At 37.8% G+C, this 26,597-nt stretch overlaps 1 protein-coding gene across 1 annotated transcript in view; it reads left to right on the forward strand.

Moving 5' to 3' along the window:
* LOC115216335 (leucine-rich repeat serine/threonine-protein kinase 1) overlaps window positions 1-26,597 on the forward strand; it is a 210,202-nt gene that overhangs the window by 117,227 nt on the left and 66,378 nt on the right. The window contains exons 5-12 of the mRNA XM_029785561.2: window positions 9,489-9,616; window positions 10,872-11,092; window positions 13,480-13,613; window positions 16,139-16,308; window positions 18,153-18,288; window positions 20,538-20,679; window positions 23,793-23,966; window positions 25,961-26,070. Of these exons, the coding sequence (XP_029641421.1) occupies window positions 9,489-9,616; window positions 10,872-11,092; window positions 13,480-13,613; window positions 16,139-16,308; window positions 18,153-18,288; window positions 20,538-20,679; window positions 23,793-23,966; window positions 25,961-26,070 (1,215 nt within the window). The remainder of the gene's footprint in view (window positions 1-9,488; window positions 9,617-10,871; window positions 11,093-13,479; window positions 13,614-16,138; window positions 16,309-18,152; window positions 18,289-20,537; window positions 20,680-23,792; window positions 23,967-25,960; window positions 26,071-26,597) is intronic.

Raw genomic sequence — 26,597 nt, forward strand, 5'->3', positions numbered from 1 at the left:
TACTCTACCGCATCTATACTTACACTTGTATACATGCACACATACATACACACCCATACCTACATACAAAATACTTATTAAACTAATCATGATAATGAAGTCTATACATACAAATATAAAGATAAAGATAAAACCCCTTTCATACACAATACACACAAATACACACACACACCCACAAACATAACCATATACACACTCACACATACATATACATACGTACAAACTCGATATATACACTAATATTCATTCCCACACTCAATAAAATATTAAGTAAATACAAAACAAAGAAATACCAATTAAATACTAACTATAATTAAAGTCTAAACTATATAACTAAAAATATATATATGGTACTCTAAACTAAAAACAAATTAATCTAAAATAGCCTTTAATAGGGGGCTATTAATTTTATTAATTTATATATCATTTATGAATGAAATCCATACATACAAGTATAAATATAACTATACAACCCCTAACACAATACACACAAATACACACACATATATACACACACCCACAAACATAACCATATACACACTTACATATACATACGTACAAATCTCGATACAAACAAACTTTAATAAAACGACCATGATAAACGAAAACTCATATATATATTAATATATATATAAAAGAGTGTGTACACGCAGACGGGTGCAATCACACGCACATTCAAAACTTACATGTATACAAGTGCATAAATAATCACACCCAATTACATAGCACTCATACACTCCCACATCTACACTTACACTTGTACACACGCACACATACATACACACCCATACCTACATACAAAAATTCTTATTAAAACTTTTATAATAGGTTTTTATATTCAATTTTATATTCAATTGTTTATAGGGTTTATTTTAGATTATTTTAGATTATATATTGATTATATATAGATTATATATAGATTATATATTTATTTTTTTATATTCTTTCATTGATAATTTTATTATTTTATTATTTTAAATTATATTTTAAAATATTGATATTTTTAGATCGAAAATCCACCTGAAGATTGTCGGTAGCAGACATGAAACATTTGTAGTGGCGGTTTATTTAATTTATATTAAAATTTTATGTATTGATTAAGTCTTTCCTTGTTTGGTTTTAAAATAGTGGTTTTGTCTCGAATTATATTATATACGATACGCAAAGCTAAGAATATTTTTGCTCCTTTTTTCTTTTTCTCCCTCTCTACTACGTTAGGACTGACAGTTTTAAATGATCTCATCGCTAACAACCTATTAGAATTTCGTTAATTCTCCCTAAATTCCAGCTGACCTGTTCGCTGGCCATTTTTATTTTCATTCTGCCACACGATGACGATACGCAAAGCTAAGAATATTTTTGCTCCTTTTTTCTTTTTTCTCCCTCTCTACTACGTTAGGACTGACAGTTTTAAATGATCTCATCGCTAACAACCTATTAGAATTTCGTTAATTCTCCCTAAATTCCAGCTGACCTGTTCGCTGGCCATTTTTATTTTCATTCTGCCACACGATGACGATACGCAAAGCTAAGAATATTTTTGCTCCTTTTTTTTTTTCTCCCTCTCTACTACGTAGGACTGACAGTTTTAAATGATCTCATCGCTAACAACCTATTAGAATTCGTTAATTCTCCCTAAATTCAGCTGACCTGTTCGCTGTGCGCCCCGCCAAACCCCCCCACACCAATACCGGATATCTCTCTATTTTTCCCCTTCCCACTTCCTCCTAGTGATATTGCTGCTTCTACTACAACTGCTGCTGTGATGATGATGGTGAATTAGTGGTGAAATTTAACATAGGCAAAAAAAAAAAAAAAAAAAAACCTAATAATAATTTAACATTACTGAAAAGGTAGTGGGTAGCGAACTTCTTCACTACTTCAGGGAGTGAGTGAAACCCTGCCTGACACGAGTTCCGGGCTCAGCTGGCTCCGGCTGACAGTACCCGGTATGGGGCCCTATCCAGGGTTACGGAAAGGAGACAACCTTCAATGAAATCCGGAGTGGAGCCCCGAAGGCGGTCTAGTGTTCGATTCGACACTCTTCCGGCAGCTCCTGCAACCAAGCTGGTGCCAAACGTAATGCACTGCACTCCACTGGACTAATCAGCAAGGTCGAGAGAGGAAACCTGACGATTGGGCTACCCAGGACTTTCTTATCTATAGCCCAGGCCTGCGCAAAACTGGAGAGGACACTTCAGTGCTGCTGTAAAAAGCTGCAGAAACAACACGGGAGGTAACAGTTACGAGTGATAAGTCCATTCAGATTGGCGTAAAATATGGACGCTACGGGTTACCTCTGCCGGTGGGAGGGACTTCCGTGTCCTATTGGTTAGCTACTGCCCACCTCAAGCTGGGCAGGCCCCAGTTAATAAGGTGCTGACCCGCCACAAGCCGCCTGTTCCATTGGGTGCTTGGAGCTAAGAGTACGACTCGAAAAGCGGCCTGTAACCTCTGCACCAGGCAAGCAACTAAAATTCAAGAAAACACCAGTTCTGCAGTTGGCAAGTTGGAATGTCAGGACCATGTGTCCTGGAATATCTGACGATCTTCTCAGTATTGAAGACACAAGGAAAACGGCCATCATTGACCGTGAACTAAAGAGGCTCAACATAGATATTGCTGGGCTGCAGGAGACAAGACTTCCCTCAAACGGCAGACTCAAAGAGCAGGACTTCACCTTCTTTTGGCAGGGAAGAGATCCAGAAGAACCTCGTCAACATGGCGTTGGCTTTGCAGTGAGAAACTCACTACTCTCCTCAATAGAACCACCATCGGGGGCACTGAGCGTATCCTCTCACTGCGCCTCTCAACTTCTTCTGGCTCAGTACATCTACTCAGCATCTATGCTCCCACTCTCTACAGCTCAGAGGAGACCAAGGACCAGTCTACAAAGATCTCAACTGTGTCTAGAAAATTACCAACGACTGAAAATATCTACCTTCTAGGGGATTTTAACGCTCGCGTGGGATCTGACCATGATTCGTGGCCCATTTGTGTTGGACACTTTGGTATTGGCAACATGAATGACAATGGTCAGAGACTACTCGAATTCTGCACATACCACAACCTGTGCATCCAAAACACATTTTTTACCAGCAAGCCATCCACAAGGCATCCTGGAGACATCCAAGATCTCACCACTGGCATCAGCTGGATCTCATCATTACACGGAGATCCTTTCTGAGTTCCACTCTATTGACCCGCAGTTACCACAGTGCGGATTGTGACACAGACCACTCACTAATTAGAAGCAGGGTGAGGATTCTCCCTAAAAAAGTCCATCGCTCCAAGAAAGTGGGCCGACCACGCATCAACACCGCCAGAACCTCGGACCCTACACTGCGAAAATGTTTTGCTGCTTCTATCAAGGTTGCCCTCAGTAGCTACCCAACCTCCTCTGCTGAAAGTAGGTGGGACTATATCAGGGAAGCCTTGTATACGACATCATTGGATACTTTCGGCATGAGAGAAAGGCAAAACCCAGATTGGTTCAATGCTGGGCTCTCAGAGCTGGAGCCAGTTATCGAAGCAAAGCGTGCAGCTCTGGTGCAATACAAGAGTGACTCTTCTACAAAGTCACTCGAAGAACTCAGAAAGGCACGAAATAAAACCCAACTGACAGCCAGATGCTGTGCAAATAGGTATTGGCAGGAAATCTGTCAGAGTATCCAGTCAGCTGCTGACAGGGGCGACACCCGTGGGATGTATGCTGGTTTGAAGAAGGCCCTCGGTCCATCCGCAACCAAGTCAGCCCCTCTGAAATCAACTACTGGAGATCTCATCAGGGATCAAGGCAAGCAAATGGATAGATGGGTGGAGCACTACCAGGATCTCTACTCACGGGAGACCACAGTGGCTGAGGCTGCAGTCGAGAGTGTCAAGATCTTGCCAGTCATGTGCGAACTTGACAGTCCGCCATCTATAGCAGAGCTCACCAAGGCTGTTGACTCCCTAGCAAGAAATAAGGCTCCGGGAAAAGACGGCATCCCCTCAGAGATCATCAAAGCCGGCAAAAACGCCATCCTGCTTCGGCACCTTCATGAGCTTCTGTGTCAGTGCTGGGAAGAGGGTACAGTCCCTCAGGATATGCGGGATGCCAACATCATTACGCTCTACAAAAACAAAGGTGACCGTGGTGATTGTAACAATTACCGTGGTATATCCTTCTAAGCACTGTTGGAAAGACCTTTGCCGCGTTATCCTGGCCAGGCTACAACTACTTGCTTCTCGAATCTATCCGGAATCGCAGTGTGGCTTTAGAAGAAGCAGATCAACTATCGATATGATATTCTCCATACGCCAACTTCAGGAGAAGTCCAGAGAGCAGAAAATGCCATTATATATGGCCTTCATTGATCTAACAAAGGCTTTTGACTCGGTAAGCAGAACAGGCCTCTTCCTCTGCTCCAAAAAATCGGATGTCCACCAAAGCTGCTGAGGATCATCAAGTCTTTCCATGATGACATGCGCAAGGCACCATACAGCACAACGGTTCAACATCAGCCGCCTTCCAAATAAAAAACGGGGTAAAGCAAGGCTGTGTCCTCGCTCCTACGTTGTTGGCATCTTCTCACTCTTCTTTCACATGCCTTTCAGACATCAGATGATGGAGTGTTTCTGCACAGTAGAAGTGACGGGAAACTGTTCAATCTCTCGCGCCTGCGTGCCAAGACCAAAATCAGAAACGTCCTGATCAAGGAGATGTTATTGCTGATGATGCCGCTCTGGTAACACACACAGAAGAAGCCCTCCAAAGGCTCATTAACTGTTTTGAGCAAGCATGTAACGACTTTGGCTTAGCTATCAGCCTTAAGAAGACCAACATCATGGGCCAGGCTACATCGGACATCCCAAACATACATATTGGAGACCACAGATTACAAGAGGTGGAGAAGTTTACCTATCTGGGATCTACCGTCACCTACAACCTATCCCTTGACGCTGAGCTCAATATACGCATTGGCAAGGCAGCTGCTGCGATGGCCCAACTCTCCAAACGGGCTTGGGACAACAATAAGCTGACCAAGACCACAAAAATGAAGATCTACCAGGCATGTGTACTCAGCACTCTACTGTATGGAAGTGAGACCTGGACGCTATACACACGCCAAGAGCGTTGCCTAAACATCTTTCACCTGCGCTGCCTCCGAAAAATCCTCCACATCAAATGGCAGAATCATGTCCCCAACAAAGATGTCCTCAGGCAAGCAGGAATACCAAGCATGTTTGCACTCCTCACACAAAGACGTATGAGATGGCTTGGGCATGTTAGCCGTATGAAAGATGGCAGAATCCCCAAGGACATACTCTACGGAGAGCTTGCTAGGGGTACTAGATCTGTGGGTAGACCGATCTTACGTTACAAGGATGTTTGCAAAAGGGATATGAAGGCCTGCAACATCAACATTAGCGGTTGGGAGGCAGTCGCCGGCAACCGTGGAGAATGGCGACGTACAGTAAAAGAGGGTATACAGAGGAGTGACAGAAAGAGAGAGGAGAGATGGAAAGAAAGGAAGAGACATAAACAAGAGACCATGGCACTACAACCAGCCAGGAACAGTCTTCGCTACATTTGCAGTACCTGCCAGAGGGAGTGTTTGTCCAGGATAGGACTACACAGCCACAGCAGGAAATGTATCAGGAAATAAAATATAACAGCCGGACTAGACCTAAAAAAAAAAAAAAAAAATGCGCAACTCCATTGTCTCCCGAGACAGAAAGGATGCCAAACAACAATATATATATATATATTTACTTTATTTAAAGCAGCAGAAAATCCAACAAAACCTGTTACTCTGAGTTTCCCGTTGCCGTTCATCGGACAGTTTTTGTTAGCAAAAACGGCAACGAGAAACTCAGAGTAACAGGTTTTGTTGGATTTTCTGCTACTTTAAATAAAGCATATTACTCTACCACTGGTATTTGAGTACTCATTTTTTCCACCTTGTTTCACATTTATGTGTTTACTTCGGTATATATATATATATATATATATATATATAATATATATATATATATATATATGATATTAGGGAGTATAACTCCAAACTTACAGGGAAAAATTCAATTTAGTATTAAATCAAATTTCACAATATAAATATATAATATTTATAAATTATTATGTATTACTTATTATATATTATTTATTCATTTTTTGTACTTTTTGTGATTTAGTTATATGTTTTATAATATATTTTATTTTTTCTTTATGATTTGGTTTGTGTCTATCATTGTTTGAATTGCATAACAGTTGTTATTCTCTAATTTATATATATATTATATATATATAAATGGATGAATGAATTATCCTTTGTTTACCATTAACATGGAAAATTCAATAAACAGTTACCAGGGTAGCAAAATTCATGCAAGTAACACGGATGTAGCGACCTATTCAAAGGTAGAAACTCTGGGTTAATGTGCAGTTAATTTGTGTAGTATAAGTAAATAAATGGAGTTGAACGCAGATGTTATTCAAATTCTTTTACTTTCGGCATATGTTTCGAAGACAACATTGGTTTTATTCCAAAGGAATAAACGGTGTAAAATAATGTAATCTTCTCATCAGGAAAGAAAGAGAACCCATCCCAACCACAAGACATTATAACAATTTTGATGACTGCATAAATGATAGATAGAATGCTATTAAGTATTTTTAAAAAACCGTTAGTAGATTCGACGTCAAAGGCAGACCCTAGGAAGAGAAGGGGTAAGGAAATAATAAGTAGAGAACAAATAAAGAGAGATATATTGGTTGAAAAAAATGTTCAAAGGCTTGGAAGTAGATTTCTCTATTGAAGTAAAGTGCAAGTTGAACTAAATGTTCAAACTATAAAGACTGGTAAAAATCACTTATATGAGCTAAATATATGTTTCTGCCAGTGCTTACATTTGTAAGATTGCTCTATAAGTGTGTTAAGAAGGTGATTCTTACACCGTTTATTCCTTTGGAATAAAACCAATGTTGTCTTCGAAACATATGTCGAAAGTAAAAGAATTTGAATAGCATTTGCGTTCAACTCCATTTATTTACTTATATATATATATATATATATATATATATATATCATCATCATTATTTAATGTCCGTTTTCCATGCTGGTATGGGTTGGGTAGTTTGAGCAGAGCTGGTAAGGCCGTGGGCCACATTAAGCCCCATTTTGTGTTCTAGCATGGTTACTATGGCTGGATGCCTTTCCTTACACCAACCACTCCACAGAGTGTAGTGGGGGATTCTTTTAATGACACCAGCTCAAGTGCCTTTTTATGTGTCATCAGCACTGGTATCAAATCTGCTGTGACGAATGAGTCTTCTTGAGCACAGCAATGTGCCAGATGTCTCAGTTTTTAGTCATCTCCTATGTAAGGCTCAATGTCTTGAGGTCAGCCTTTACTCTTTTACTTGTTTCAGTCATTTGACTGCAGCCATGCTGGAGCACCACCTTTAGTCAAGCAGATCGACCCCAGGACTTATTCTTTGTAAGCCTAGTACTTATTCTATCGGTCTCTTTTGCTGAACCGCTAAGTTACGGGGACGCAAACACACCAGCATCGGTTGTCAAGCGATGTTGAGGGGACACATACACACAAACATGCAAACACACACATACACACACACATATTTTATATATATATTAAGTAGATAAATGAATTATCTTATTACGGATAATTCGAAAGATAACCGATACCTGGGTGTGAGCAGTCATCTAAAAACTTGTTGTGCATTTTGTTGGCGAAAGAAGTTCCTTGATTTTCCTGAAGAGAAAGCTGCATAATGGACTCCTTATTCATTCGGAATTAGGGATTTTGCAGACTTCGAAACATATGTCGAAAATAAAATAAAGGAATTTTGTTAAATCTTCGCTCAGCTCCATTCTTTCCTATACTTATTATATATATCTATATATATATACACACACACACACACACACACACACACATATATATGACAGGCTTCTTTCAGTTTCCGTCTACCAAATCCACTCATAAGGCTTTGGTTGGCCCGAGGCTATAGTAGAAGACACTTGCCCAAGGTGCCATGCAGTGGGACTGAACCTGGAACCATGTGGTTGGTAAGCAAGCTACATACCACACAGCCACTCCTGCACCTATATACTTTCAATACTTTGTCCTGATGATGATGACGAGGAGGAGGAGGAGGAGGAGCTTACTGTGTACAATGCTCGAGTGCTCTACAAATAGTGACAGAAAGCAGCAATAAGGCAAGTAAAAATAGACAACATTGAAAGCTTGACGTACATGCACAGTCATGGAATGAAGTAAAAAAAAAAATAGAGTAAAGTAAATATTAAAAGAATCATGAGGAGGGAAGGGTCCATAGGTACATTGGGAGTTGTGTTGAAGAATTTTGGAAAGCATGGAATATTTGAAGGATACAGTGTCTTGACAGCTAACAGCAGATGCAGGTAGTTTATTCCATGCTCCATTAATTCTGTCAGTTGTTAGATATGAATGGAATTGTGAAGGCACATGGCTTAGTGGTTAGGGGGTGTGGGTCATGATCCTACAGTCGTGAGTTCGATTCCCAGCGATGCATTGTGTCCTTGAGCAAGATGCTTTATGTCATGCTGCTCCAGTCCACTCAGCTGGCAAAAATGAGAAGTACCTGTATTTGCAAGGGTCAGCCTTGTCACGTTCTGTGTCACACTGAGAACTACGTTAAGAGTATGCGTGTTTTTGTGGAATTAATTTGCATGTCAATTTCAAGAGCCGGCTGTTCTGTTGATCAGATCGACTGGAACCCTCATTGTAATCGACGGAGTGCCAGGAATGGGATTGTAATGTGTCTGTTTCCTTCTTGAGCCATGCCAGGCTCATAAGGGCTGGTTTCCCGGTTTCAGTAGCGTATATATTCCCCACCTGGATGGGACGCCAGTCCATCACAGTGTTACTCATTTTTGCCAGCTGAGTAAACTGGAGCAACGTGAAATGAAGTGTTTTGCTCAAGAACACAACACATCACCTGGTTCAGGAATTGAAACCACAATCTTACAATCACGAGTCCAACACCCTAACCACTAAGCCACATGCCTCTACATGGAGAGCTGGCAGAAACATGTTCTGAGTTCAAATTCCACCGAGGTTGTCTTTGCCTTTCATCCTTTTGGGGTCGATAAATTAAGTACCAGTTACGTACTGGGGTTGATGTAATCGACTTAATCTGTTTGTCTGTCCTTGTTTGTCCCCTCTGTGTTTAGCCCCTTGTGGGTAATAAAGAAATAGGAATTATAGTAGAAGACAGAAAATGATCAAATTTGTGCCCAAATTAAATAATTTGTTATGATCTTAAGTTAGACTTAATTTAAAATCAAAAATTTCAGGGTTGAATTTAGAAATCAAGAAAAAACCCTGTATGGATGGCACTATGCTTATTATTGCACAGAAGTCAATTTTTTAATATTTTGTCTTTGTTTCCAGTTCTGTGGTTCTGATTCCAATCAGTTATTTTATTTGATTTCACACAGAAAAACATATCAAGGTTGTGAAATATTTGGCTGAAAATGGTTATACATTAACTGAGATGATTTGTCACCAGTTTCCTGAGATGATTGCTGAGACATTTCTTCAAGAGCATATTAAGAGAGAAGCATCGGTATCTCAATTCATTTCCGTTTTTCTCTTTCTTACTTTTTTCTTCCTCTCACTTTCTCTTTCTCCTTCTTACTCTCTTTTCTCACTCTTACTTTCTTTCTCACTCTTTCTCTCTTCTACTATCTCTTTCTCCGTTTTTCTCTTCACCATCTTTCTCTCTCTTTTTTATTCATACCTTCTCTTTCTCATTCCTACTTTCACTTTCTCATACCTCCCTCCCCCTTTCTCCTTCTTACTCTCTCTTTCTCCCTCTTGCTTTCTCTTTCTGTCTTCCACAAAACCTGCTTTCTTTTCTCTGACTGAGGGAACAAATAAAGGATAAAGATTTTCAGTATTTGCTCCAATTCTTTATGTTCTGAGCTGAAATCTTGCTGAGGTCATTTTTGCCTTTGTTGGGAATAAATAAGGTACCAGTCAATTACTGGGCATTATTGTCGACAGCGATTTGCATTGGACAAAACACATTGCTAAAATTGCCAAGAAGGTTGAGGGCGTCTTGGCATCACCCACCAAGTCCTTTGTGAGCCGCTCTCTGGCTATCTATCTGCAGCTTTATATAGCTATGGTAAGACCTCACCTGGAATTTGCATCACCAGTCTGGAACCCCTATCTTGCCCAGGATATTAATCGTCTGGAAGCCGTTCAGTGACGTGCAGCCAAAAGAATACCCTCCATCAGGCATTTGCCATATTCTGAACACCTTACTTCCCTGGGCATGGACACAAACTCCGACGTCTGGCAGCTGACTTGGCAGACACCCATGAAATTATTAACCATCTTACAAACAATAACTCTGAGCACCTTTTCAAACTCCACCTGTCTAACACCCGTGGACATGTTTACAAAGTCAGAAAACAGCACAGCTCCCATGACTTTCGGAAACATTTTTTCACGCTGAGAGTTGCTGAAGCATGGAACAAACTGCCGGCATCAGTTGTTAGTTGTCGGAGCACAGCATCCTTCAAAACTTCCATGCTTCCTGAGATTCGCCAACACTACACCTGATTCCCCCCCCCCATACACACACATGCATGTATCTGACTCATACACTGTTCACTTTCCTCCCTCTCACTGATTCTTTCTTTCTCTCCACTCATCCTGTACCCCTTATGTTAACTCTCTCTCTGTCTTTCTCATTTACTCTTCCCTTTCTCTCTATGTGATGTAAAGTATGACTGGAGAAACCAACCAACATGCAGATCACCTATTAACATTTGGAGATTTATTTATTTAAATATTTTTTTTCCAAACCTTAGGAGGCCTCAATAACCTGGAAGAGTATCGGTCTACCACTGCTGAAGAACAACTGGTTTCGGGATGACTTACAAAACATCACATACCTAAATGTATCTTGTAATAAATTACACACACTACCAAGTACAGTGCCATGGGGGATGAAGAATCTGGTGGCTCTGAATGTTTCCCACAATTACCTTGATGTATTTCCTTCGGCAACAGACAGCATTGCTTGTCAAAAGTAAGCAATTTAAATCATTCGTTAATTTTTCTGCTCTGTGAATTATTTTCCTATGAAAACTGAAAGACACATGACGTTCAGAAGATTATCCCTTTAGTCTTCAGATTACTCTGTCAAATATAATGCCTTTTCATTCACATCGTTTTGAATTAATCCTGCATTATCTTGTAGTTCTGAGAATTTGATGATGTGATGGTTTATTTTGGGGATGGCATTGTAGGATATGAGTGAGAGGCCAGATCCGGATGGTTTGAACATAAAGGAAGTAGAAAATTTGGGCTGGTTTAAATGCTAAAGGGTTGAATGTTCTGGATTGCAAGCCAGTGTATCAGAGAGAATTGAGATGTTGTGGGTGATAAATGTGTACGTATGGGTAATGGGGCACTTGGCACTTAGTGATGCTGAAAAGGAAGAGGCATGGAAGTGCTTCTATGAAAGTCTACTGAATGTGGGAAATGCAGAGGAGGAAGAGGTACTTCCTAGTGTGTACACAACAGGGAGATTAGCTGTCCGAGTCGACAGCAGATGATAGATAAAGCAATTAAGGGTATGAGGGCAGGAATGTCCCTGATTCATCAGGAATCACCACTGAGATGCTTAAAATATCTGGCAGAGATGGATACAGCCTAGTCACACATACAGTTAAACAGGTTATACACAAAGGGGTTAAACTGACAATTTGCATAGCAACATTATTATCAACTGTTACAAGGGCAAAGAGGGCTCTTTAGATAGAAGTAGTTACAGGGGTATCGAATTACTAGACCAGATCATGAGAGTTACAGAAAAATGTTATAGCCCAACTAATTTGAAAGAGTGACCCAGTGGTTAGGGCAGTGGACTCGCGGTCGAAGGATCGCAGTTTTGATTCCCAGACTAGGCGTTGTGTGTGTTTATTGAGCGAAAACACCTAAAGCTCCATGAGGCTCTGGCAGGGGATGGTGGCGACCCCCGTTGTACTCTTTTGCCCCAACTTTCTCTCACTCTTTCTTCATGTTTCTTGAGTAACACTGCGATGGACACCATAGAAACCAGGAAACTGGGCCCAAGAGCCTGGCTAGGCTTGAAAAGGAAGCATAAATAAAAAAACAAATTTGAAAGAGAATTAGATTAGATGAGATGCAGTTTGGTTTTGTATCAGTGAGTATTACTGATGTTCTCTTTCTTTTTTGAAAAACAGAAGTATTTAGTGAAAAATAAGCCATTGTACATGACATTTGTCAACTTGGGGAGAAAACCTTCTACAGGATCCCTCACTCTGTAATCTGATGATCTCAGGAAGTTGGGGGTAGACAAATGGCTTGAGAACTGTACCAGCAATGTGCAGGGGAGTTGTCAGTTAGATGAAAGATAGCAATACCTGCAGCAACAAATTTAATGTACAGATAGAAGTTCACCAGGGCTTGGTTGTTAAAACTTTCCTACTTATCATAGTCCTGTTTGCCATATCAGAAGAATCTAAGATCTGTTGCCCTTCAGAACTAGTAAATACTGAAGACCTTGTTCTTATAGCAGAATCTATTGTAGAATGACAAAAAAAATTCCAGGTATGGAAGCAAAACCTGGAATCAAAGGACCTTAATGTTAACTTAGACCAAAGCTGTAATTGGCTGGAAAAACAGACAGGACTCTACTCTATTCAGGAAATTGATTCTGATATGTTGGAAAAGTGCAGGCACAAATTCCATAGAGTGTATCCAGTGCAAGCTATGGACACACAAGAGGTGTAATTGGATCACAGGAAAATTAATAGACAAAGTAGAGTTTGTATGTGACAGTTGCACATCAGAAATAAATGCTAAGAACACACAAGAGATAGGTTTTCTTAAATTCCAAGGAGGTTCTCTAAATGAAATAGAAAGTACTGTTATTTAAGTGACCTAATTAGCAGTGTAAGAGGATGTTCTGAAAGTATAGTTGTTTTCAGAGCAAGGTGGAGAAAGTTGTTACCTCTGTTGGTAACAAAAGGTCTTTCTTGGAAAGAAAGGCAGATTATATAATACTCATGTATAAACATCAAAGCTACATGGTAGTGGGCCCTGAATGTAAATCAGTGTTCCGCAATCGGTATGCTGCGGTACACTGGTATGCCACAGTGTAACCTGAATATGAATTTTTTTCCCCTTATACTTTTAGTTGTGTTTTTAGTTCAGGTGTGCGGCTGAATCTTGAAAAGAATGAAAGTGTATCACAAGTGGAAAAAGTTGTGGATCACTGATGTAGAGTACATGCGAAAACTAGAAAGGAATGAAGCTTGTATGCTCAGCTGAATATGCAAAATACAAAGTAGAATCAGGTGTTGTGTGCAAGAGCAAAGACTGCTGCTATGGCTCTGTGATGCAAATAGATAAAAACATTGTTTTAACTCGCTTCTATTCTTTTCCCAGGCTTGAAGAAATAAACTTGTCACACAACCATTTGAAATTCTTATGTTGTAATATATTTGAACTGCCACACCTTCAGACCTTGAACGTCTCAAATAATCAACTTGTGTTCGTTACAGCTAATGAAAATGAAAAATGTGAGTGTTATTTATTAGAAACTGTCATTATATCTTTTATTTACTATTGTACCACTACCAAAGATAAACAGAATGTCCATAGTTGGCGCCATCTTAATGTATGAAATCATATCTTATCTGGCAGCCATAATGCAGCTTGTACTTGTATCTTAACCTCTGGCATTATCTAAAATCTATAACTTAGCTGGTGGCCATATCTTAGTTTAAGGACATATCTTAACTTACCATCATATCCTAGCTAATGATCATATCTTGTATTATGACTATAACTGCCATAAGTTTTAACAATGAGGATTCAGTTGTTCAAATAACTGAATTACCTACTCATTATAGTAACTAGGTCGTTACCTGGCACAACACTGGTGGTAAAAAATATTTGTTAATCATGCATTTACCTTCGTAAATTGTTCAAAGTTAAAGTCTTTTTTGCAAGTCTGTGTTGCATTGTCTATATTCTTTTACATGTTTCAGACCTGTTGAAAGTCATTCAGAAACATATACACACACATACAAACAACCAAAACAAAATAAACTACATGTACTATATATATATATATATATATGTACACACACACATACATATAGTTTTTTTAAGTCTGTGTTGCATTGTGTTGACAGACTTGCACTTAAAATTCCCATGTTTTTAGTCAAAACGTGTTTGTTACTAAGGTGACAACACTACCCATTTATCTCATTTTACACACACACACACACACACGCACTCTCACTCTCTCACTCTCAACAACGATTTTTTCTCCTCTTTCCCTCACTCTACACAGATGTTGCCACAGACAGACAGATATCAGCTTCTCTTTTATACTGTGAAATGTGTAAGTGACATACTACGTAGATGTATTTACACTTAGCATAATCTTCATTCAGCCTGAATCAACACGACACAGTATATGACGAGATTAGGTCTTTGAATTATGAATAGAGTCCACTCAACAAGGCTCCACTCAGATTCTGTCTGCCCAAGGTTTGGGTCAGCTGGAGAGTATGGCAAAAGAGACAGTGCATTGAAATTGAACCCAAGCACTCAAGATTGTAAAGCAAATTTCACTACTTATCTAAGTTTGTACATGTCCAAGATTAAAATACCAGATGATGCTTAAAGAGGAAACTGACTGAATCCTAGTGTAGATTGGCATTAGGAAGGGCATCCAGCCATAGAAACCATGCCAAAACAGACATGGAACTCAGGTAGCTCTTCAACTGGTCAGCTTCTGACAAACCATCCAACCCATGCCATCATGGAAACCAAATGTTAAATAATGATGATGATAATGTTTCTTCTCTAAAGATAATAATAATAATAATAATAATAATAATAATAATTGTCTTAAATTTTGGCATAAGGCCAGCAGTTTTAGAGGAAGGGATTAGTTAATTTCATTGACTCCCCCTCCCTGGCCCCATGGTACTTGACTGGTAGTTATTTTATTGACCCCCAAAAGAAATGAAATGCAAAGTTGACCTTGGTAGGATTTGAACTCAGAATATAAAACTGGAAGAAATGCTGCTAAGCATTTGGTCCAGTGTGCAAATGATTCTGCTGGCTTATTTTATATAGTGTCCAGGGGCACTGACTTGTCAGAAAATGTTGAAAGAGATGACAGGGGGGCAGCCATGGGTCAAATAAAGAAAAGCAGCAGCGAAAAGTAGATGTCTATGCACATTACTTAGAATAAAAGAGAAAAGGACAGAAGATATGAACAGTAAAAGAGCAAAGAGAAGAGGTGCATAGGGGCATCAGGAATGGTGTTGGGGAATTTCAGAAAGATTGGAATTTTTGAAGGATGCAGTGTCCTGACACCTAACAACTGATGCAGGTAGTTTATTCAATGCTTTGACAATTCTGAGCCTGAGAAAAAAAAATGTTCCTGAAAGTCTTGGGTGATGCACTGTTTTTTTTAAAAATTTTATAAGCATGTTCACAATAAATATTCTGAAAAATTACAAGCATGGCTGTGGGCGTAAGTGCTTTCTTTTAGACGTAGGCATGGCTGTGTGGTAAGAAGCTTGCTTCCCAGCCACATGGTTCCAGGTTCAGTCCCACTGTGTGGCATCTTGGGCAAGTGTCTTCTACTATAGCTTTGGGTTGACCAAAGTCTTGTGAGTTGATTTGGTGGATGGAAACTGAAAGAAGCCTGTTGTATATTTATGTATGTATGTATGTATGTATGTATGTATGTATGTATGTATGTATGTATGTATGTATGTGTCTGTGTTTGTCCCCACCATCATAGTTTGACAACTGACGCTAGTTTACTTCCCTGTAACTTAGCAGTTTGGCAAAAGAGACTGACAGAATAAGTACTAGGCTTACAAAGAATAAGTTCTGGGGTCGATTTCTTAAACTAAAACCCTTTAAGGTGGTGCTCCAGCATGGCTGCAGTCAAATGACTGAAATAAGTAAAAAGAAAGAAGATAAATATCGACAAAAAATATTTATACAACAAAAAACATCAGGTAACTTAAAAAAAAATGTGTTATTTAATGGTACCATTCTATTTTTGTTTCAGCAATGTATGAAGACATCTCTTGGAGCTGTGGCAACCTTCAGTATTTGAATTTATCCCACAATACACTGCAGCGGTTCCCTTTGATGTTGTACCATTGTACAAGTTTGATCTCTCTTGATTTTGAACATAATCAGCTCATTGACACGTTGCTACCTTGGTCTTGTCCCCTGGTAAGCAGCATTGAAATATCTCTCTTTTACCATAATCCTGTCTTATTTATTGATTTTATGGCACTATTCATGAACAATACTATCATTAGTAAATGATTTCCAATGAGCCAGTCATTGATTTACAGTACTTAGAAAGGTGAGAGTGATAAGGGAGTATCTGTAATTTGAGACAGAACAAATATCATAAGGGACTTCATTTGCAAAGGACCAGCTTTTCATTTTATCATCAATATTTACATTCTTTACCAATATATATTACTCAAAGATATACACATTGTATACATATAAAGATATATATATATATATATTAGTGCAAGCATGGTTGTGTGGTTCAAAGGTTCATTTCCTAAAATTGTGGGCTCAAGTTCAGTGTCACTTTGTGGTAACTTGGGTGTCTTCTATTTTAACTTCAGGCCAACCAAAACAGTGTGATTAGATTTATTTGATGTAAACTGAAAGGAGCTAGTCATATATATATATATATATATAAATATATATATATATATATATATATATAACGGGAAGCTTTATGAAAATAAACAAAAGACGAAGGCAGGTGGAGTACAAACAAACAATTGTATTAGTATGGCGCTCAGGAATATAAATAAAACAAGTCTTTTATGTTTCGAGCCTACGCTCTTCAACAGAAAGATACACAGAAAAGAAACACGGAGAGAAACAAGGAGAGAGAAAAAGAAAAAAAATGCGTGCAGAAGCTAGCGATTAGAGAAAAGATAATATAAGAGAAAATAAAATAAAACGAACGGGACAGTTTATACGAACAAGTTCAAGGTTGAGAGTTCAAGGTAAAAAAATGTATAGACGTCGTGGTATATTTTTTATATATATATATATATTGGTGCTAGGAAGGGTATCCAGCTGTAGAAACCAATGCGCAATAGACAGTTGGAGTCTGGACAATTCCCTGGCTGTCAAACCATCCAACTCATGCCAGCATGGAAAACAGCTTGCTTGCTTCCTCACCCACCCACAGGTAGTGAGGTGTCATGGAGGACCCTGAAGGTATAAAGGGGATGAAAATATTGGTTTCAAATTTTGGTGCAAGGCAAATAATCTTATGACAGGAGGTAAGTTGATTACATCAACCCCAATGCTCAACTGGTATTTATTTTATAGACTCTGAAAGAATGAAAGGCAAAGTTGAACTCAGAATGTAAAGACAAACAAAATACCACTAAGTAATCTGTCCAGCATGCTAACCATTCTGCCAGTGGTGATAAAAATATTGGCTTGAGATTTTGGCACAAGGCCAGCATGTTCATGGGAGGGGTAAGTTGATTACATCGATTCCCATACTCAAATGGTACTTCATCCTTGAAAGAATGAAAGGCACAGCCTACCTTGGTGGAATTTGAACTCAGAATGCGAAGATGGATGAAATGCTACAAAGCATTTTGTCCTGTATTCTAATGTTACTGCCAGCTCACCACCTTATGGTGATGAAAATATTGATCTCAAATTTTGGCACAAGGCCAGCAATTTTAGGGGAGACTAAGTCGATTATATTGAAACCACACCAGTGTTCAACTCATACTTATTTTATCAACTCTGAGAGGTTTAAAGGTAAAGTCAACCTCAGTGGAATTTGAACGCAGAACGTAAAGACAGACAAAATTCTGCTAAGTATTTTGTTCCGCATGTTATTGATTCTATCAGCTTGGTGCCTTGTGGTGATGAAAATATTAAAAACAATTTTATTTTTAAACATCTTTGGAGAAAATTAGTTGGCAAAATTGATAATCTTAACAATAATTCGTCTCAAGTATTTAGACATTTAATTCTTATATCAGATTCTGTTGCTAAATTTCTGTCTCTTATTCTAGAATTCACTGAATTTGAGCCATAATTTATTGACTGAATTGCCAAACAGTTTGGAGCATTTCTGGGGGACATCTTTGGAGTACGTCAATTTAAACAACAACCTGTTTGTAGAGATTAATGAAAGTATCATACGTATCCGTAAGTATAGGTGCTTTTTTTTGCTATGAAAATCCCCAATTTTTACGATTTTTATACTGTTGTGTCACCATTTTTCAGTGTATTTCAACCAGAAAAATGTTCACTTGAGAATAACAAGTTACATAATGCAGAATTTTTACTTTTCAAAAATTCCAAATTCTAAAGGGTTGAAAATAAAATAAACCTGAGCAACGCCGGGCTATACTGCTAGTCATAATATACATACATTCATTACTATAATGACATTTTACCATTTATTAAATATTTTTTTTGTTATTTACACTCTGTTTTATATAATAATAACTTGCAAATCTCTCAACTGACATGAACATATCAGAGTCACTGGAACAACTGTATTTTCAGTCCAAACTTTTCACAGTGAACTACTTCCATACATTTTGTTAAAGGTCAGACATGTAAAGCTTCCTTTAGATTAGTTTCACTAATGAGGCTAAACTGATGACAACTGGAATTCGGAATAAAACGTGGTGTCAGACGCAGTTTGCTCATTTTCAAATGTTTTCTTGTTATTTAGGCTGACAACAATTTTTGAACAATTTACTGACTGGTTGAGCAAGTTCACTTCCCAACCATACAATTGATGTTTTGTCAGAAATTTCAAAACTTTTTTGCTTTCCATGTAATACTAGACATGTATTTCTTCACATGATTGAGCTTCTCAGATCAAAACTCACCACACATAACTCATTGTTATCTTTGAACTCATTACTATTAATTAATAAAACACATTGCTTAATTGTTTACTTTAATATGATCTCCCTTATTAACTCGATACTTATTAACAACTGCTTAAAGGGATGCCATCCAAATGTTTTAACTACCATAAATCCTCGAGTAGAATCCGCATTTTTTTCCCAAAATTTAAAGGTCAAAATCCCTAGTGCGTTAAAAATGAAAAATATTTTCTAAGCAATGTCTGAGTCTTGATTTGCTGTCCGGCATGCATTTTGTGATGTCGAGCGCGAAAATCCCTTAAGCTAAGCCTGAAAGCAATGAAGTCCTAAAAGAATCATCCATAACTTGCAGTAAGCAACATTTATTAAATGTTATTACTGTTATTTCTTTATTTTCTGCAAACAAAATGCACAAAAAAGCTACACGTTTGCATTATATTATATATACAATAATAATAATAAAGGACGTTACCGTATACATTTTTACAAACCAAGGACGTTATATAGACCTCCTTGACTCAAGTTAGAGAAGGGGTGTGTATTATACACAAGGTTTAGGTTTTTTCAGAGGTACAGGTCCCTAAAAATCCCCTGCGTATTGTACTCAAGGGTGGACTATACTCGAGGATTTATGGTAACTGCAATTATTTATTATAATTAACTCTAGCATACTCAAGTCAGCAAAAATGCTGACAGTTTTATTAATGATAGAAAATGGCTCATCAACAGAATGGAGAAAGCCATGAATAAATGTCAGCAACCTGGTAAATATTTGTAAATATAGAGAATTTAAACAGTTGAAGAATCAGATGTGATTGTAACGTCTCAGTTGAAAATATCACAGACATAATGAATGTTTGTGCATATGTGTGTGTGTGTATACACACAAATATATACATACATATGTACATACAATACACACACACACACACATATATATATATACATACATATATACATACAATACACACACACATATTTGTATACAGCTCAAGCGTCTTGTATCTGAATTGTTCTTACAAGACTATGTTTTGCTAAGGAGGCCTAATAAATCAGAAACATATTCAGAATTATCATACTTAGCAAAAAATCAGACAGACTCTTCATTGTATTGCTCACATTCAATTTTTGATTAATTGTAATTAATTTAAATTTCAGAGTGGTTCCCTTACCTTTCTTGACCAGAATAAATGATTGGGTGAATAATTTCTCTTCATTATGGTTGTAATTTTAATTAATTAAACATATTTTGGTTAGAACTCACATCATTATTTGCTCTTATCAAGGCAACGAGCTAGCAGAATCATTAGCAGACCGGGTAAAATGCTTAGCAGCATTTTGTCCATCCTTACATTCTTAGTTCAAATTCTGCCAAGGTCTTTTTGTGTTTCATTCTTTCAGAGCTGATAAAATAAGTACCAGCTGACTATTGGGGTTGATGTAATTGACTTACCTTCTCCCTGAACTTGCTGGCCTTGTGCTAAAATTTGAAACTTTTATTTGCTTTCATCTGTTACATGTTTTGTGTTGATTACAAATTTCATTTCTTTTCAGAATCCCTTCTGGAACTGCAGGCGACTAACAACAGAATTTGTTCCTTACCAAACTCTCGACTCTGGAGCTGCCATGAACTGAAAAAGCTAGAGCTTGGAAATAACTTATTAGGGCAAATTGATGAGAGATCAATGGAAAGAAGGTATCACTATGAATAAAAAAATTATTTTAGGGGCTAAAATAATATTGATGATTATAAACATCAACCTGAGACAGAGAGGAGAACAGATCCCTATCAGTTGCTCTTTTCTATTTAAAATTGATGTTTATAAACTCTAATATCATTTTACATTGGAATTCTGAGCAGTTAATTCACTCATAGTTTTAGGGCCTATTTATCTCTCTAACATTATGTAACCTCCTTGGGTCATAAGGTACACCAGTGAAGAACTCCTCCTTCTGTACATTATTGAGTACTCACAAACAGAGCTTGAGATATGAAGGTTGTAAGTTTCTTTAACCCTTTAGCATTCAGATTACTCTGTCAAATGTAATGCTTATTGATTCACATTGATTTGAATTAATTACATATTATCTTGTAGCTTTGCGATTTTCATCAAGTCATCATCATCATCATCATTTAATGCCCGCTTTATGCTGGCATTTTTTTTGTATTTTAAGCTGACCGTTTGTGTGTTCGATAGCTGTAGGTATGTAACTCTTTACTCTTTTACTTGTTTCAGTCATTTGACTGTGGCCATGCCGGAGCACCGCCTTTAGTTGAGCAAATCGACCCCGGGACTTATTCTTTGTAAGCCCAGTACTTATTCTATCGGTCTCTTTTTTGCCGAACCGCTAAGTGACGGGGACGTAAACACACCAGCATCGGTTGTCAAGCAATGCTAGGGGGACAAACACAGACACACAAACACAGACACACAAACACATACACACACACATATATATATATACATATATACGACGGGCTTCTTTCAGTTTCCGTCTACCAAATCCACTCACAAAGCATTGGTTGGCCCGTGGCTATAGCAGAAGACACTTGCCCAAGATGCCACGCAGTGGGACTGAACCCGGAACCATGTGGTTGGTTAGCAAGCTACTTACCACACAGCCACTCCTGCGCCTAACTTTCCTAACTTATTTTATTTTGAGGGAGATTTAAAATATTTACAGGGAATTGTAAATATTCCAGTCTTTGGGAACAGTTGGAGGAAGAGCAGGTTTAGCTTGTTGGATTTCTGAATTTCAATGAGACTAAAAAAGGGTGAAGGCTCTTATTTATAAAATTCAGCAAACAACCTATGACCTGATGCATGTTGATGTCTGCCTCAACATTTGTGACTTAATCCCTTAGTATTTAATCCGGCCATATAAGGCCCAAATATTCTACCTGTTTTATGTTCAAACTGGCCAGATCATGTCTCTCCCACTGAGCCAACAATGTCATTCTAAAAGTAGACAATTATAAATTCAAAATTATGAAACTGCAAGATTATGTACAATTAATTTAAAACAATGTGAATCAATAAGCATCACATTTGACAGAGAAATCTGAATACGAAAGGGTTGAGTAAGTTTGATAAAATTTTTCTAATAAATAATTGGCACTAAATATTGATCCTCGGAAGATTTACTGTACTGAATGAGATTTTGTAGACAGAAGCTATTTGGTAGCTCTTCAGAAGAACCATTCTTGTTCTCATGTGGTGAACCTTATTCAGTGCCCAATTCACCCTTACTCCCTTTACTGGACCTTAATTGTCTTTAATAGGGTTTCCTCTGTTGTAAGTTTATAGGCCAGACATTCAACCTGAGGATAACATCCTTCCTTCTACCCACCACTGTGGGTAGAAGAGAGGAAGTTAATCAGAGGAAGATTATTTTAACCAGATGTGCCACTGTTATGGCACTATTGCTCTACCTCCTCTGATGAAAATATTAAATTAAAGAAAACACTCATTTTTATAGATAGAATTATATAAATTTCTGCCTTGGACAGTGAAGGCACATGACTCAGTGGTTAGAGCATCTGACTCACAATCATGAGATAGTGAATTCGATTCCTGGACCAGGCTGTGTGTTGTGTTCTTGAGCAAGACACTTTATTTCATGTTGCTCCAATTCACTGAGCTGTAGAAATGAGTCACGGTGTCACTGGTGCCAAGCTGTATCAGCCTTTGTTGTTCCCTTGGATTATATCGATGGCATGGAGAGGGGAAACTGGTATGCATGGGTGACTGCTGGTCTTCCATAAAACAACCTTGCCCGGACTTGTGCCTTGGAGGATAACTTTCTAGGTGCAATCCCATGGTCATTCATAAACAAAAGTGGGTTTTACCATTTACCTTTTCCTTGGACACAGAACTAGTTTCTGTATTGGATAATTATTGAGGGATGAAGTAGAAAAATTACTGGAATTGTCAAACAAATTATTTTGTGGCATTGGTTACATCCTTTCATCCTGGGCAGCTTTGTCTTTTCTCTTCTCTGATATTGATGCAGAATACTAGACGAATAGAAGCAATTGAACTGACTGCAAACTGGCAGAATCATTAGAGTGTCAGAAAAAATGCTTTGCAGTATTTGTTCTGGTGCTCTGAGTTCAAATCTTTTCAAGCTCAGTTTTGCCTTTCATTCTTTCAGGGTCTATAAAAAAAAAGTTCCAATCTCGGGCAGTGGGTTGGCTGGACTGTAAGAACATACTCATAAACAAATAAATTAGAAAAATTACCTACTTCTCTCTTTGGTAGAAGTGAACCTTTGAAGAATTATTTTACCAATAACAAAGTATTTCAACCTTTATCTTACTCAAGTACAATAAGCTCCCAGTCATTTCTACCACAAACATTCATCATCATCATCATCGTTTAACGTCCGTTCTCCATGCTAGCATGGGTTAGACGGTTCGACCGGGGATCTGGGAAGCCAGAAGGCTGCACCAGGCTCCGGTCTTATCTGGCAATGTTTCTACAGCTGGATGCCCTTCCTAACGCCAACCACTCCGTGAGTGTAGTGGGTGCTTTTTACGTGCCACCTGCACAGGTGCCAGGCGAGGCTGGCAACGGCCACAGTCGGATTGGTGCATTGGTTTGCAGATTAAGATAGAACTAATACTTATAGTGGAAAAGTTTCCATTCTGTATAGACAGAGATAGGATGAACCCTGAAAATACAAAGTGAAAATTTTCACTGCCTGAAATAAGAATTTACCATTTAAAATTCTATTAATCTTGTTCTTTTTACTCATTCTCCTTTATTTATGTATTTATATTGGAAAACCTTTTTAATTGTTCTGTAGTTTAACAGTGTTCAGAAGAAGAACTTCAAAAGGTGGCCCCTTACCTGAAGAAATTGACTTCCCGCTATTCCTTTCTCATTGTCTTATTGAACTTCATCTAGAGAATAATCATCTTGATGCTGTTCCTCCGTCTGTCTGTCACTTGACTGGATTGAAGTTATTGAACCTCAGTGGGTGAGTAACCATCTGTGAGGGACTTGCTACCGTCCCAGCTGGAGAAATTTCTCTTCAATATATTTAATGAATCACTTTAAAAAAAGCTAATGAGAAAAAATATATATATTGTGAAGAAAAAAAGAAACGATATTAGTACATGATTGTTATTTTCATTTTACCAATCAATACAAGAAATATAGGCATGTATGTATATATGTATATATATATATATATATATATGTAATGTATGTATTTATGTATGTATGTTATGTATGTATGCATGCATGTATGTATGCATGCATGCATGTATGTATGTATATATCATGTGATCACGTGACTGACCAGACCATCAGATGTAGTTACACATCGTTGGTCACAATGCGTTTGCATTGTTTTAGCCTTCAAATGACGTCACCCCGCTGGCTAAGTGAGAAAGAGTGAGAGAAAGAGTGGTGAAAGAGTACAGCAGGAATCACCACCCCCTGCCGGAGCCTCGTGGAGCTTTTTAGGTGTTTTCGCTCAATAAACACACACAATGCCTGGTCTGGGAATCGAAACCGTGATCCTACGACCATGAGTCCGCTGCCCTAACCACTGGGCCATTGCGCCTCCACATGTATATATATATATATGTATATATATATATGTATATATATATATATATATATATATATATATATATATATCCATATCCATAGATCTTACTGGCTATTTTTGTTTATGTAAATCGCTCTAATCTACCATGACTTTTGAACTTTCTGAACTTTAAAACTCTACCTTTAAAAGACTTTTCTATTCTTCTCGAGTGTTCTTGCACCAGTCTTCATCTTTTGTTTTCTGTAAATTTGAGATATATATATATATATACTTGCATGTATGTATGTGTGTATATATATATAAATTTATTTATATACAGGGTAGGCTAAAAGTCATGCACAAAATAAGTTCAACACACACCAGAACTGTCAGAGACATGCTCCAATTTTCCTAAAATTGAATAAAATAAATAAATTAATGATGAATACACACGTATTTGTACATCATGAATGAAATTAATAATAACAATAACAATAATAACAATAATAATAATAACAATAATAATAATAACAATAATAATAATAACAGTAACATAAAATGTTTTGGTACATGACTTTCGGCTCATGCTGTATTATTGTGGATGGTCCATTTATTGGGTAGAACCATTTTTCACTCATTCACGCACACACACACACACATTCTTGATGGTACCTCTCCAAACCATCTACATAACTGACAGAAGTGAACTCCTTACAACCACAGACCAAATATCCAGTCGAGTCCTTTCCTTGTCTTTTATGCTGCTCAACATCAGCTCCTTCACTTCTGAACTTGCAGACTATAGACGGCGCTGCATTACCATTACCATTTACCTGAACTCATCTAAAGAACTTCTCTTGCCTCCTCCCAGAAACGGTTTGGGGGGGGGCAGACAAACACTAACACAAAAACAAACACATAAATATATACATACACACACACACACACACACACATATATATATATATATATTCACAACAGGCTTCTTTCAGTTTCCGTCTACCAAATCCACTCACAAGGCTTTGAATGGCCTGAGGTTATTGTTGAAGACACTTGCCCAGGGTGCCATGCAGTGGGACTGAACCCAGAACCATGTGGTTAGGAAGCAAGCTTCTTACCACACAAATTTTCTTTTATGCTTCTTTATCTATTTCTCTGCAACTTCCTTCATATCTAACAGTTCCCTACAATGACAGACCTGCAATAATTTAAGGACATCAGCCACACAATTACCACTTCACCTCTAATTTCTTACTCCTTATATTAACCATATTTCTGTTGAAAAACACTGCCGTTGTTCCAATTAATTTTGAAAATAATGAAGAATTTGGGAAAGTAACTTTGTTGTTATTAAGCTGGTTTTTGGAATATGGATTAACACTAAATATCCTCCTCCTCCTCCTCGTCATCACATTCTCTTTTATAATTTGAACCAGGAATATCAATATTACCAAACTGCCCACCGAAATAGCAAACTTACAGTCGTGCAATGCTCTACTTTTGGATGGTCTTGAAATTATTAATCTACCCAAAGATTTTCAAAGAGGTGAGATTTAAATAAAACTAACAAAGTACATAGACTTTCGAATTGTGGTCAAGGCTTTGCTACAGATTAATTTTGGGTGGTGGAGTTAAACCCTTGTCCAGTTTGATCCTACAACCTTGGTCTTTGATGCCTGAACCCTTTTGCTATCATATCTCTGCTTTTGTTTCAATTACTGTTGAAGATGTAAAATAACTTTATTTAACTGGCATTTGAGAAATTTTGATGGAAAGTTTTAATTAGAATTATTTTAATCCTTTTGTTACTATTCTATTGAAATATGCTGCCTTTGTTTCATCTCCTGATCTCTTTATAATGAAGGTCTTAACCTTTCCATTATCATATTCCTGTGGAAATACATTGCCTTTCTTTTAATTAATTTTTAAAATAATGAAGTATGTAGTAAAATAACCGTCTTTATTAAGCTGGCATCAGAAACATAATTTAGCATGAAATTTTAATTTAGATTATTTTAAAATGGAAAGTTTATATCATAGAACAAAAGACAGTTTTTTGTCGGTTGGTATCTG

The sequence above is a fragment of the Octopus sinensis genome, linkage group LG10, assembly GCF_006345805.1.
Source record: "Octopus sinensis linkage group LG10, ASM634580v1, whole genome shotgun sequence".
In the NCBI taxonomy this organism is placed as follows: domain Eukaryota; kingdom Metazoa; phylum Mollusca; class Cephalopoda; order Octopoda; family Octopodidae; genus Octopus; species Octopus sinensis.